The sequence below is a fragment of the Amblyraja radiata genome, chromosome 4 (genome assembly GCF_010909765.2).
Source record: "Amblyraja radiata isolate CabotCenter1 chromosome 4, sAmbRad1.1.pri, whole genome shotgun sequence".
Classification (NCBI taxonomy): domain Eukaryota; kingdom Metazoa; phylum Chordata; class Chondrichthyes; order Rajiformes; family Rajidae; genus Amblyraja; species Amblyraja radiata.
Genome location: NC_045959.1, coordinates 10,560,378 through 10,572,971, shown reverse-complemented (window position 1 = coordinate 10,572,971; position 12,594 = coordinate 10,560,378). Strand labels below are relative to the sequence as shown.

At 40.3% G+C, this 12,594-nt stretch overlaps 1 protein-coding gene across 1 annotated transcript in view; it reads right to left on the bottom strand.

Annotated features, from left to right (window-relative positions):
* spag1 (sperm associated antigen 1) overlaps positions 1 to 12,594 on the bottom strand; it is a 71,875-nt gene extending 59,281 nt beyond the window's left edge. Inside the window, exons 1-4 of the mRNA XM_033018939.1 lie at positions 12,503 to 12,594; positions 10,437 to 10,549; positions 9,936 to 10,041; positions 4,498 to 4,628 (exon numbers count right to left, since the gene is read on the bottom strand). Of these exons, the coding sequence (XP_032874830.1) occupies positions 4,498 to 4,628; positions 9,936 to 10,041; positions 10,437 to 10,455 (256 nt within the window). The 5' untranslated portion in view covers positions 10,456 to 10,549; positions 12,503 to 12,594. The remainder of the gene's footprint in view (positions 1 to 4,497; positions 4,629 to 9,935; positions 10,042 to 10,436; positions 10,550 to 12,502) is intronic.

Genomic DNA, 12,594 nt, shown 5'->3' with positions numbered 1-12,594 from the left:
ACTCCGACCCTCATGGGGTCTACTCTTTTATAGACCATCTGTCCCGTGGGGCAGAACTACATGGGGGAGGCAGCCCCTACAAGCCAATCACACATATCGATCACATTATACAGTTATTGACAGTTCCCTAACCCAATTACAAAGTGCCCCATTACAATGTTTCTACAGCAGCTTCTAGAAGGAAGTCAGTTAACTAAGGTAATGCAACATTTTCCCAGGTTGCATAAACAATTCAAACAAGGTTTCACACTTTAACCAATCATCAAATAGCAGCACAAACGCTCTGCAACATTATTAACAATACCTTTTTACACCCCCTTCTATAACCAATCCCCACTATGCATTTGCAGACCTTCTTATCTCTTTCTGCAAACCTTCATACATATTAACAAAGTAAGGACATCTAGACCGCTCCTTATCCTCAACTTCCATCTAGGGTCCAGACTCTTTGGTGCCATGACTCCCATCTTGCAACTTTCACAGAAAGAGGCCAAGCAGGCCCTGCAAATGCAAAGATCCTCCATTTTGTGACCTCTTTAATTTAACCAATATTAACAATCTGACCCTCAGTACTCCTGAGTTTCATCCAATGAAAGTGGAGCAGGCTTGAAGCAGAAATTAAGACTCAAGTCAGTAGATCTAGTGTACCCTGATGGTCTTCTGACAACTCACTGATGTCAAAAGCCTTAGACTCTTTAAATGGCTTGACAACAGGTGAGAGGTAAAAGATTTCCAGGAAACATGCGAAGCAAATTTTTCACACAGAGGGTGGATGGTAAATAGACAATTACAGCATTTAGGACACTTGGATAGTTTCGTGAATGGGAATGGTTACTGGCCAAATGCAGGGAAATGCGAATAGCTCGAGAAGGCATCTTGGTCAGCATGATTGAGTTGGGCTGAAGGGCCTGTTTCCAACCTGTGTAATTGTATATAATTCATATAGATTTAAATAATTAAAACATTATAAAAACATTTAATTAAAAATATATTTCAATGTACAAGCTAAGAGGTCAGATGCAAACTGATTGGCAAGATGGAATGGATGGTGGTTCCCAGAGAACTGCTAGACATTGCGGTGAGCACAATTTGGACCAATGAGGCATCTTTGTAAGCAAATGTTACTAACACCTGGCAGCTGGGTTCAGGCACATCATTTCACAAATAGCTCAGAATGAAGCCTTTGTCAAAGCAATCCCACCAGGTATAAGTGTCCTGTAAAAGTACATGGTTATTTGACACATAAATTACTGATCTGCACCCAGTTGAAATTATACAACCAAGTGAGGGATAGGGGCCAGGTGCAGGTAAGTGGGGCCAGATCAGTTAGGCAGTTTGTTTGGCATTGACAAGTGGGGCTGAAGAGCCTACTTCCCTACTGTATAGTTTGCCTGTAGATTTCAATGGAAAATGCTTTAACTTTTTAATTTCTAGTAACCTAATGACACAATTTAAAATGTTCATGTTCAATTCCCTCCCTGGGCATACGATTGCCTATGAGATCAGATTGAATGCACATTTTTTCCAGAGTAGGACCAAGCAGGAATCAAGAACCAGATGAATACATGATTGAGGACCTCATGCAGGAGTCAGAGGTTCAGGTTTTTGAATAATTGGGATCTCCTCTGCACCAATATCACCTTTGACAAGGTCCCACAGTCTGGAAGGATGCATCGCATGTTCCAAGGTGAGCTGGCCAAATGGATTCAAAATGGCTTGCAAGAAGGAGTTAAAAAAATAGCTGTTGAGGGTTGTTTTTCTGATTGGAGGTCTGTGTCCAGTGGAGTGCCGCAGGGGTTGGCACTGGGTCCGCTACTGTTTGTTATATACAATAATGATTTGGATGACAATGCAGTTGTTAGTAAATTTGCAGATGACATCAAAATATGTGTTATAGTAGACAATGACAATGGTTTTCTAAGTTCTAAGATCTACATCAGTTGGGAGGTAGATAATGGAATTTAACTCTGACAAGTGTGAGGTGTTGCACTTTGGTATGTCAAGACACACACATTTAATGTAATAGTAATGAAGTGCTTTGGACGCCTGGTTCAACCTCACATTACTGCCAGCCTCCCCTCTTCGTTAGACCCCCTCCAGTTCGCCTATCGCCCCAAACGTTCTACAGAAGATGCCATCTCTACTACGCTGCACACAGTACTCACTCATCTGGAAAACAAAAACACCTACGCCAGAATCCTGTACATTGACTTCAGCTCAGCCTTTAACACCATCATCCCACAGAGACTTGTGGAGAAACTAACCCTGCTGGGCCTCAACACCACCCTGTGTCACTGGATCCTGGACTTTCTGACAGAGAGACCGCAGTCAGTCCGTGTTGGCAGAACACCTCAGGCTCGATCACGCTGAGCACTGGCTCCCCTCAAGGCTGTGCTCAGCCCGCTGTTCACACTGCTCACACATGACTGTGCTGCTAGATTCAGGGACAACAAGATCATAAAATTCGCGGATGACACAACAGTGGTGGGACTCATCAGTGGAGAGGATGAAACAATGTACAGGGAGGAAGTGAAACAAATAGTGGACTGGTGCGGCAACAACAATTTAGAATTAAATGTAGACAAAACAAAGGAGATGATTGTCGACTTCAGGAGGTCGCAGCCCAAACACACACCCCTCAACATCAGTGGCACCACGGTGGAGAGAGTGGAGAACATAAAGTTCCTTGGAGTGCAAATCACAGACAGTCTCACCTGGTCCAGGAACACCACTGGGATTGTCAAACGGGCCCATCAGCAACTGCACTTCCTGAGGAAACTCAAACAGGTCTCACTTCCCACCAACATCCTCAGGACTTTTTACAGGGGCACGGTGGAGTCTGTACTCACGTACTGCATAAACACGTGGTACTCCACCTGCAACTGCTCAGACAGGAAGGCTCTGCAGAGGGTAGTGAGGGGAGCAGAGAGGATCATTGGCGTCTTGCTACCCTCGGTACAAGAACTGTTCCAGAGCCGCTGCCTGAAAAAAGCTCTGAGCATAGCAAAGGACAGACTGCACCCACTCCACACACATCTAGATCTCCTGCCATCAGGAAAGAGATACCGTAGCATCAAAGCCCGGACAACCAGACTGCTAAACAGCTTCCTGCCACAGGCTGTGAGGCTGCTAAACAGTCTCTCCACCTGATTCTGCTGCTTTTGCACTGACAATTTAATAACTGGCACTGAGTAACAACTCTGGCACTGGCTCAGGCCACTTAAATCAGCTGCCCTGGACATTTTATGACTGTTTTTTTAACTTGTATTTTAATGTTGCTTTTTTTACCTGCACTTTTTTAAACTATTCGTACTGTTTTTTTTATCAGAAACTGGATTGTTTTTTATTTATGCGTGAAATGGTTAAGTTTTTATGTGCGATGCTCCGGTATTCCCTGGGAAACGTCTTCTCATTTTGCACTGTACAATTGTTGCTTTGCATGATGACAATAAAAGGATGATAATGATAATGATAATTTAATGGTCAGCCTTAAGATTGTCGCAGAACAAAGAGATCTGGGAGTACAGGTGCGCGGTTCCCTAGAGGGATGAATCAGATGGATATTGTGATGAAGATGGCATTTGGCAGACTTGCCTTCGTTGGGAGATAGTAATGAGTCCAAATGATGTCACATAATGTTGCAGCTGTAAATGCCATTGGTAAAATTAAAGTCAGAGTACAGTGTGCAATTCTGGTCGCCCAGCCATAGGAAGGATGCCATTTAGTTGCAAAGGGGGATGCAAGCAGAAGCCTCCACGTGGTGCATCCCGGGCAATGCTGACGACAGAAACTGTACCGCAGTGACTGACTGAAGTAGCCAATTCTGCAACCACTGACCGTCAACCGTCACTGACCGACCGGAAAGACGTGATATGGAAGATGGCCGGACACGAGGAAGAAGAAGAGTTGCAAAGGGTGCTGAAGAGATTCATCAGGATGTTACCTGAACTTGAGTTTAGGAAAAGGTTGAATAGGCTGGGGCTTTTCTCTTTGGAGGGTAGGAAGTAAGGGATAACCTATTGAGCTGTGGATAAGGAACATGGAGAAGGTGTTCCCTCACAGTCTTTTTTGCAGGATAGAGAATTCTAAAAATAGAGGGCATAGGCATAAGATGAGAGGGGAGAGATGTAAGAGAGACCTCAGGGGCAACCTTTTCATTCAGGGAGTAACCTGTATTTGGACTGAGCTGGCAGTGGACGTTGTCAGTTGTCCAAAAAATTGCGTTAAAACCTATGCTGCCCTCAGTATACCAATTACCTGGTGAAGTCAGAGACACTTGCTCTTTGAAGGAAATCAATCTATACAAACAACCCAACTTCTCACTCTCTCTGTTGGCATCAACCTATCAACATAATAAAGGGACACAGACCAAATTTGCTTCCAATTTGCTGTCAGTTAATCCCAGATTCAGATTCAATTTTAATTGTCATTGTCAGTGTACAGTACAGAGACAACGAAATGCATTTACATAATGTATTTTCTGTTTGCATTACTCACCTTTCAAATTGCCAGGATCTAATTCCAATACTTTTTCAACATCATTAAGGGCCTTCTGCCATTCCTGAAGCTTAATTTCTGTTTGAGCTCGATTGTTAAATGCAGTGACATTTGGTATCACTGAAATGCTTCTAGATTTATGTGAGGGGGAGGGGGGAATAAATAAAATAATGAATAAGTACACATATCCGAAGGAAGTGGAAAAAAGGTTCTTCTGATATACAATTAGAAATATTGCACACTTAGTGCCAAAACAGTGATTATTTAAATGATTGATTGTATTTATAAAAAAGATGCAGTTGAGAGTTTGTTTAAGTGCTTGCTAATGTCATATATACCTATGCAGGTCATGATCTCTGGCTAGTCACACTCTCCACAGATTTTTCTGCTGTTCTTCATTTATGTCCCTCATACTTCACCACGGAGCCAACAAACCATCCTTGAGGCATAACTACATTTACAAAAATACCTCTCTTCCCATTACATTTCCTATTACTAAAGCTTTCCTATTCTTCATCCGTTTAAATAAAGCACACTGCTGAAACACTTACACTCCAGACCACCATAGTATAGCAATGTTACAAATTTTGAGATTTAAAAAATCAAGTCTGCAATTTATCCCATCAGATAAAGCATAGAAAGAAGTTTAATTTGATACCTAATTCGCTTTCATATCTTCAGTATTAAAAAAAGTTATGGCCATTTTCATACTCGGAAATTAGCATCTTGTTCCCTATTGCTTTTCCATTGACTTAACATAAAAGCTGTGATCAAGGACAGTCAAAAGCCCATAACTTTCTTAAAAATTAAGAAAACTGAATGAAATGTTCAGTTATTATAGATCGAAGCATTCTGAAACAAATATGAAACAATCTTACTTGGATGACCTGAAATTAAAGCATATAATTAGTTAGTTACCCAATTGTAGCTAATAACAAAATTCAATTACTAGATCTAAACATCTATCCATTTCTTAAGAAAAGGTTAACATTTTTAAATAGCCTAAGTGTCCAAATAACATTCACACAAGAATTCACAATATAACATGATTTTAAAATCTCATTGTCATGAATTTATAGGCCAAATGGAAGGAATTTAGTGTTTAATTCCTGTAAATTAATGGGCATTTAAATCATCTTGCGAGTGGGATTCTGTGGAACGCGCTGGTTTGGAACGTTGCGGTTGCAGTGAATTTAAACCCCATATCGGCAGGAAAAATACTGCCGGTTCGTGTATTTACATAATGACATTTTCGCAACATGAAATTTTGATTAAAGGCATCCCAAGAAGCAAATTTATACGAAAAAATAAACGGCATACCTTGCCTTGTCCCCTACGTGAGATCCGTTCCGTTGTCGCCGTTGACGGCATTTGAAGATGATTTTAATTTTACTCCAACAATTAAATTATCCAGCGCTAATTTTAATAAACTTAATAAAACGTCAGTCGAAGCGATTTTTCTTTAGCAACTAAACAGCCTGACAGAGATCGATTTGAATAGGCTGCAGAACAATCGCATTTTAAACCCGCCCCCCTCTCAAAGGCGCCAAAGTCGCACACACGGGCAGTGGCAGAACTGCAGCGCCGCTGAAGGTAAGTTTTGTAACATACCTACATAGTTTTATCAACTACAACACAAAGCAAGTGCAATTGTATCATATTTTCACATACTATCTTGTGAGGTCTGAATCATTTGAGGCCAGCGATTTGAATGAATCAGATGACTATATGGCAGGGTTCATATTTTGTTCACTCTATCTTTACAATAATCTCACAGGATAACTAGAAATATAATTTAAGATAATTTCATTAAAAGGCCATATTTATGGTTAAATAGAAATTAAACAAAAATAAGATTCGGAATATATTCTGATATTTAATAATTTTGTCTGTAAAAAATAGGATAGCCAGGTAGATTCTTATCTGCACCGTTAAAGCATACATGGCAGAGCTGCAGGGAATATTTATTTTTAACTCTTACAATAGATAAATAAGTGCATGCAGGGTAGATCCCAAACAATTTGACTTAATTCTATCACAGCAACATGGTTACCTTCCAAATCAACAATTTTCATTTTAGGTCTAACTGATTGTTGCTATCAACCTCAGAATGCACGATATTTAAAACCCAGAAGAAAAAATAATCAAGCTGCATTATTCTAAACTAACAGTGGTGGTGAGTCTCTTATCTTCCTGCCTACAACCGGATACCGCTGGATGGACAGATCCGCTCTAAGAAACAGAAGTTGGAATTGGTCATCCAATCTGCTTTTCTCTCAATTCCCTGAATATTCACAAATCCCAATTCCCTGAATATTCACAAATCTAACAGGATTGTTAAGGTCTTGGAAAGATTGTTAAGGACTTGGACACACTAGATGTTCCCAATGTTGAGGGGGTCCAGAACCAGGGGCCACAGTTTAAGAATAAGCAGCAAAGAATAAGCAGCAAAGCAGCAAAGAATAAGCAGCAAAGGGCCTGTCCCACTTATGCGTCCTTGGCTCGCAAATTACGCAACCTCATGGTCGCTTGAGGCCTATGGGCACCGTATGGCCGCGCGGGGCCGGTTCCACTTAGAAGCGCAGAGGGGTATGGAGTTGTGCGAGGCCGGTCCTGACAGCAGGCAAACGATCGCCGAACTCGGCCTGGGGCTCACGGCCGTTGGGGTCCGGATCCGCCCCGACTCCTACTCCCAGAGCGGGGCCAAGAAAATAGAAGATAGACACAAAATGCAGGAGTAACTCAGCGGGACAGGCAGCATCTCTGGAGAGAAGCAATGGGTGACGTTTCGGGTCAAGACCCTTCTTTTCAGACTGAAGAAGAGTCTCGACACGAAACGTCACATTGCTTCTCTCCAGAGATGCTGCCGGTCCCGCTGAGTTATTCCAGCTTTGTGTCCATCTTCAAATGACGTCACGCGCTCCAGACGGCTGTGCGTACGCACGGAATCGCGCCCGACCTTCGCTCGACCGTCTCAGCTCAAGCTCAATTTGCGTGCCAAGGACACGTAAGTGGGACAGACCCTTAAGCCATTTAGAACGGAGACGAGGAAACACTTTTTCTCACAGAGAGTGGTGAGTCTGTGGAATTCTCTGCCTCAGAGGGCGGTGGAGGCAGTTTCTTTGGATGCTTTCAAGAGAGAGCTAGATAGGGCTCTTAAAAATAGTGGAGTCAGGGGATATGGGGAGAAGGGAGGAACGGGGTACTGATTGGGGATGATCAGCCATGATCACATTGAATGGCAGTGCTGGCTCGAAGGACCAAATGGCCTACTCCTGCACGTATTGTCTATTGTCTATTCATCTCAGTTTGAATATAGAGTGCCATCCATAGCTGTCTTGAGTAGAATTACAATTCACTAGGTGAAAAGTTTTTTTTAACCTTTAGTTTTAAATAGTGGACCTTATTTTGAAACTCTGACCCCCATTACTAGACAATCCAGTCAGGGAGTACATCATCCCTGCATTAGCCTTTCAAGCCCCACAGCAATTACACGTGTTTCAATGAAATCACCTCTCATTCTTCTAAACAAGAGTATAGACCCAGTGTATTTAATCCCTCCTTATAAAATAAAACTTTCACCCCAGGAATCAATCCAATTAATTTATGTTGTCCTCTCCCTATAATCAGTATATTCTTACTTGGATAGAGAAACAGATATCTACATTATAATCCAGGAATAGTCTCATCCGAGTACATTGTAGTAGGATATATTTAAAACAGTACTCCGATCCTCTTGCATTGAAATTACTTGGCATGCTAAAAGCTTGCTGCAACCACACATTAATTTCAGTGATTCATGTATAACAACATCAAGGCCCTTCTGATCACCAACATTTTCAATCACTCAGCATTTTAAAATAGAGCACAGAAAAAGCCCCTTTGGCCAATTTGTCCATGCTGACCAAGGCATCTATCAGAGCATGTTCCATTTACCTCTATTTGACCCATATTCTTTCAAACATTTTCTATCCATATACCTGACCAAATGACTTTTAAAGTGTAATTGTGCCCATCTCGATTATTTCCTCTGACAGCGTGTCTGAAAAACATGCCCCTCAGATCCCTTTATATCTTTCCCTCACAAGTTAACCAAGTTTAGAACTTCCCTACCTTAGGAAAAAGACTATGCACATTCACCTTATCTATTATCTATGCCCTTCATGATTTTATATGACTTTCCACTCAAGGAAAAGCAGTACATCATATCCACTGTCCTAATAACCAAAGCCTGCCAGTACTGACAACATCCTTGTGAATCTTTCCTGCACCCACTCTAAATTAATTATATTTTACCATCCTATCGAATGGTGACCAGAACTCCACACGATACTCCGTGCAGTTTTACTAATGTCTTGTACAATTGCAACATGATGTTCTAACTCTTTTACTCAATGTCCCAATCGATGAAGGCAGACAACTTCTTCACCAACGTGTCTAAACATGTTCTCACTTTCAGGGAACGATTTCTCCGTTGCTCAACACTCCCCAGGGCCCTGCCATTCACTTTTTTTATGTCGTGTCCTCATTTAACGATGCAAAATATATCACTTTGCACTTGCACTTGCATTCCATCTGCCATTTCTTTGCCCATCTTCTTGGTTAATTAATGTCCTGTTGTAATCTTAAACACCTTTGTCACTGAGCATTGCACTACCAATGTTGCTGTCATCCACGAACTTACTACTCATGCTACCTACATTCTCATCCAGATTGCTAATCTATATGATAAACAAGAGGGTATCCAGATCTGATCCATGCGGCACACCACAGGTCACATGCCTCCATTCTGAAAAACATCCTGCAACTATCAACCTCGGATTCTTTCCACCAAGCCAATTTTATTTCCAATTGGCTAGCTCACCCTGGATCCCATGTGATCTAACCTTCTGGACAAGCTTACCTTGTTAAACACAAGCCACCCTCTAGTCGTCTGGCACCTCACCCGTAGCTAACAAAGATACAAAAATCTCTACCAGGGCCCCAGCACTTTCTTCCCTTGTTTCGTATAATGTCCTACAATACACTTGGTCATGCTCAGTAGTTTTAACCACCTTTACGTGCCTCAAGATCGTCACCATCTCCTCTTTCATGACGTCAATATGTTTCAAGACCTCACTGTACTCTTTTGTGAACTCACAAGCTTCCAAACTTTCTCAATAGTCAAATAGTATATCACTCTCGTGCTGGTCAAGTAGCATTTATTCAGGATTAATTCAAAGCAAAAATATGTGTTTTTCTACCAATCTTACATTTGTCTATTGTTTTTAACCACAGTTTGGAGTGTTACTTCTGTTAAATTATACGTATTTGTGTTGTTAAATTAAATATGCGTGTCTATCTGTTGTCAAGTAAACATTCCAACTGTGCTTGAGGTGCATGATATTAATACAAATAATATATATATTTTTTTTTTAATTAAGCATATATGAAAGTACCTGGTGTAATAAAGCAAAGCTTCTTTGAGGTCCCCAGCACGGAAAGCTTCATTACCTTTATCCTTTTCTCGATTAGCTAAAACCACTTTTTCTTGGTCAGTCATTCCTGAGGAAATGAAGTTATATCCAAACATATAACTGCATGAGGATGGGTAGGGTGAAGTTATCATGGCAATGAAAACATATTAAGAATAAGATAAGTTTCATAAATTTTGAACCATGTCTTTGTGGCATTCGTTATACAAGTTCCTAATGGCAATACTCGTATTTAAAAAAACATGAGCTAACATAAAGTCAGATTATCTGTCTTTAGGTGGTTCTGATGCTCTTTCACTCCTACAATGTAGATACAAATCCTGATTACGTTCTTAGTCTTAGTTTCTAATTCTGGACTGTTGCTCAAACCTTTTCCAAGATGAGGGGCAAAAACAAGACACAAGACATTTAACGAAGTAGTCATGCATGCAAGTATATGATTTTCTCTGATCAAACAATAATTACCTGTTGCGTCAATTTTCATCCCAATTCCAGAAATGGAATCGTTGATAATAGTTTTAGATTTAATTTCTTGCTTGCCTTCATCAATTTTGGCACATTCGTGTTCCACATCAAATCTAGCATCAAAATTCAGAACATGAACTTTAACTTGAGACAAATCATATTATTCCTCAAAAACAAAAAAGATGCATGCAAAATTTAAGTTTGAATCAATAACACACATGGATTCCAGATCTGTAACTTGCAATAATATTTTCTCACTCATTCGATTACTGTGCCTTATTTCAAAACAGATGTAATGTGACAAAACTAATGTTTTTCTACACATAGCATTTGAACTAAGAGCATAAATATAAGTAAATTAGTATGATATGACAGCCATTACAGTTACACAGGGACATAGTTACCGGTTGACCTGAATATTGTAAGGTACGTGATGTTTAGGAAGGACAAGAAGCTAAGAAAAGTTGGAAGAGTGGCAATGCTAATAAATGAAAGTCAATAGAAGTGGATGACCTCAGGTTAGGAAACCACGATATGGAAGCAGTTGAGGTGAATGTTGGAAATAATAATGGCAAGAAGTCTCTTGTAGTGCAAGTTTCCCAAAAGCAACCGCTCAATACGAAATACTAGCTTAAAAAAAAAGTGATTATCGGAGCTTGTCAGAAAGGTACAAGGATATTGAGTCTGAAGAAGGGTCTCGACACAAAACGTCACCAATTCCTTCTCTCCAGAGATGCTGCCTGCCCCGCTGAGCTCCTCCAGCATTTTGTGTCTATCTTAGGTACAAGGATAATATGGCCAATTTTATTCCATATACCGACAGGAAAAATAAGATGGACAAATCCAGCCTAGGTGTCCATGACTCATATTTTAAACTTACATTATGGAAACTATCTGGGCACGAATGCAGAGCAAAGTAATCTAGCAAATTCAGCTGAGGTGATCAATCATGAAGCATTGACAAATCTATCAAAACACAGAGGATATATTTCAATGAGAAAGACATGTTCTAAGGAAGGACCCAGAGGTCAAGTTTGCTTCAAGAAAAAGTATATACTGGTGCAAAGTCAGGTTAGAAGATTGTACAAAATATAACAAACAGCAAAGACTGAGACTACAAGATTAACCATTAAGAAATAAATTGACTTCCTATGCTTACAAGATCTATCAAGTAGTATGCCACAGGAAGTGGTGCTGGGACTTCAACATTTTACAATGATTTGAATGAAGGCACCAAGGGTCATGGTTGCTAAATTTGGTGATGACATAAAGACAGGTAGGAAAGTAAATTGTGAAGAATTGTAATGAAGCTACAATAAAGATAGATCTGGCAAATAAATGTACATGATTCCTAAAAGGCTAATGTGCAGGTTCTGCAAATAATTAAGGTCTTATTGTTTAGTATTAGAGCAATTGAATACAAAACATTGAGGTCATGCTTCAGAGGACACAAGTGTAGCCTGTCTCATAGTTCCAACTTCCCCACAAGCGAGCATGGTTGAGCCCACATCTATTGTGTACACGGTTCTTATTAAAATAAAGATTTAAGGGCATGGGAAGCAGTTCAGAGAAGGGTTATCAGTCTGATACCAGTGATGGGCAGCTCATCTTGTCAGAAAATATCAGGCAGTGTAGATTTGTATCCTCTGGAAGAGTTTGGAAGAGTGAAAGGCAATTTAATTAAAAGATATAAGATCCGAAGGGGAGGATAGGCAGAGAATATTCCCTTTTGCAGAATAATCTAGCACAAGGGGTTATTGTGCAAAAATAAGGCAACATCGATTTAAAGCAGATGAAGTGAAATTTCTTTCAGAGTAGGCAGTGTTTGGAACTGGCAAAATAAGTCTTTGAATATCTAACCTTCTGAGGTGCCTGAATTCTTGGTAAAGGAGGTAGTGTAAGAAAAGGCAGAGTTGAGATTACAGTCAGATCAGTCATGATTATTTTTACCTGCTGACACAGACCTGTGGCATGGTTTTTAATTTAACATTTATCCTACAAAATGTTATCCTTTGTTCAATTTGTTGTTATGGCGTATGTCCAATATTAAACAATAAGTAACATACTTGTCCCATTCTCTGTAATCTCTGGGTGTAGTTCTTTTCTTTTCAGTTGGTTTCTTTTCACCAGATCCATTCTATAAAAATAAACAATACAA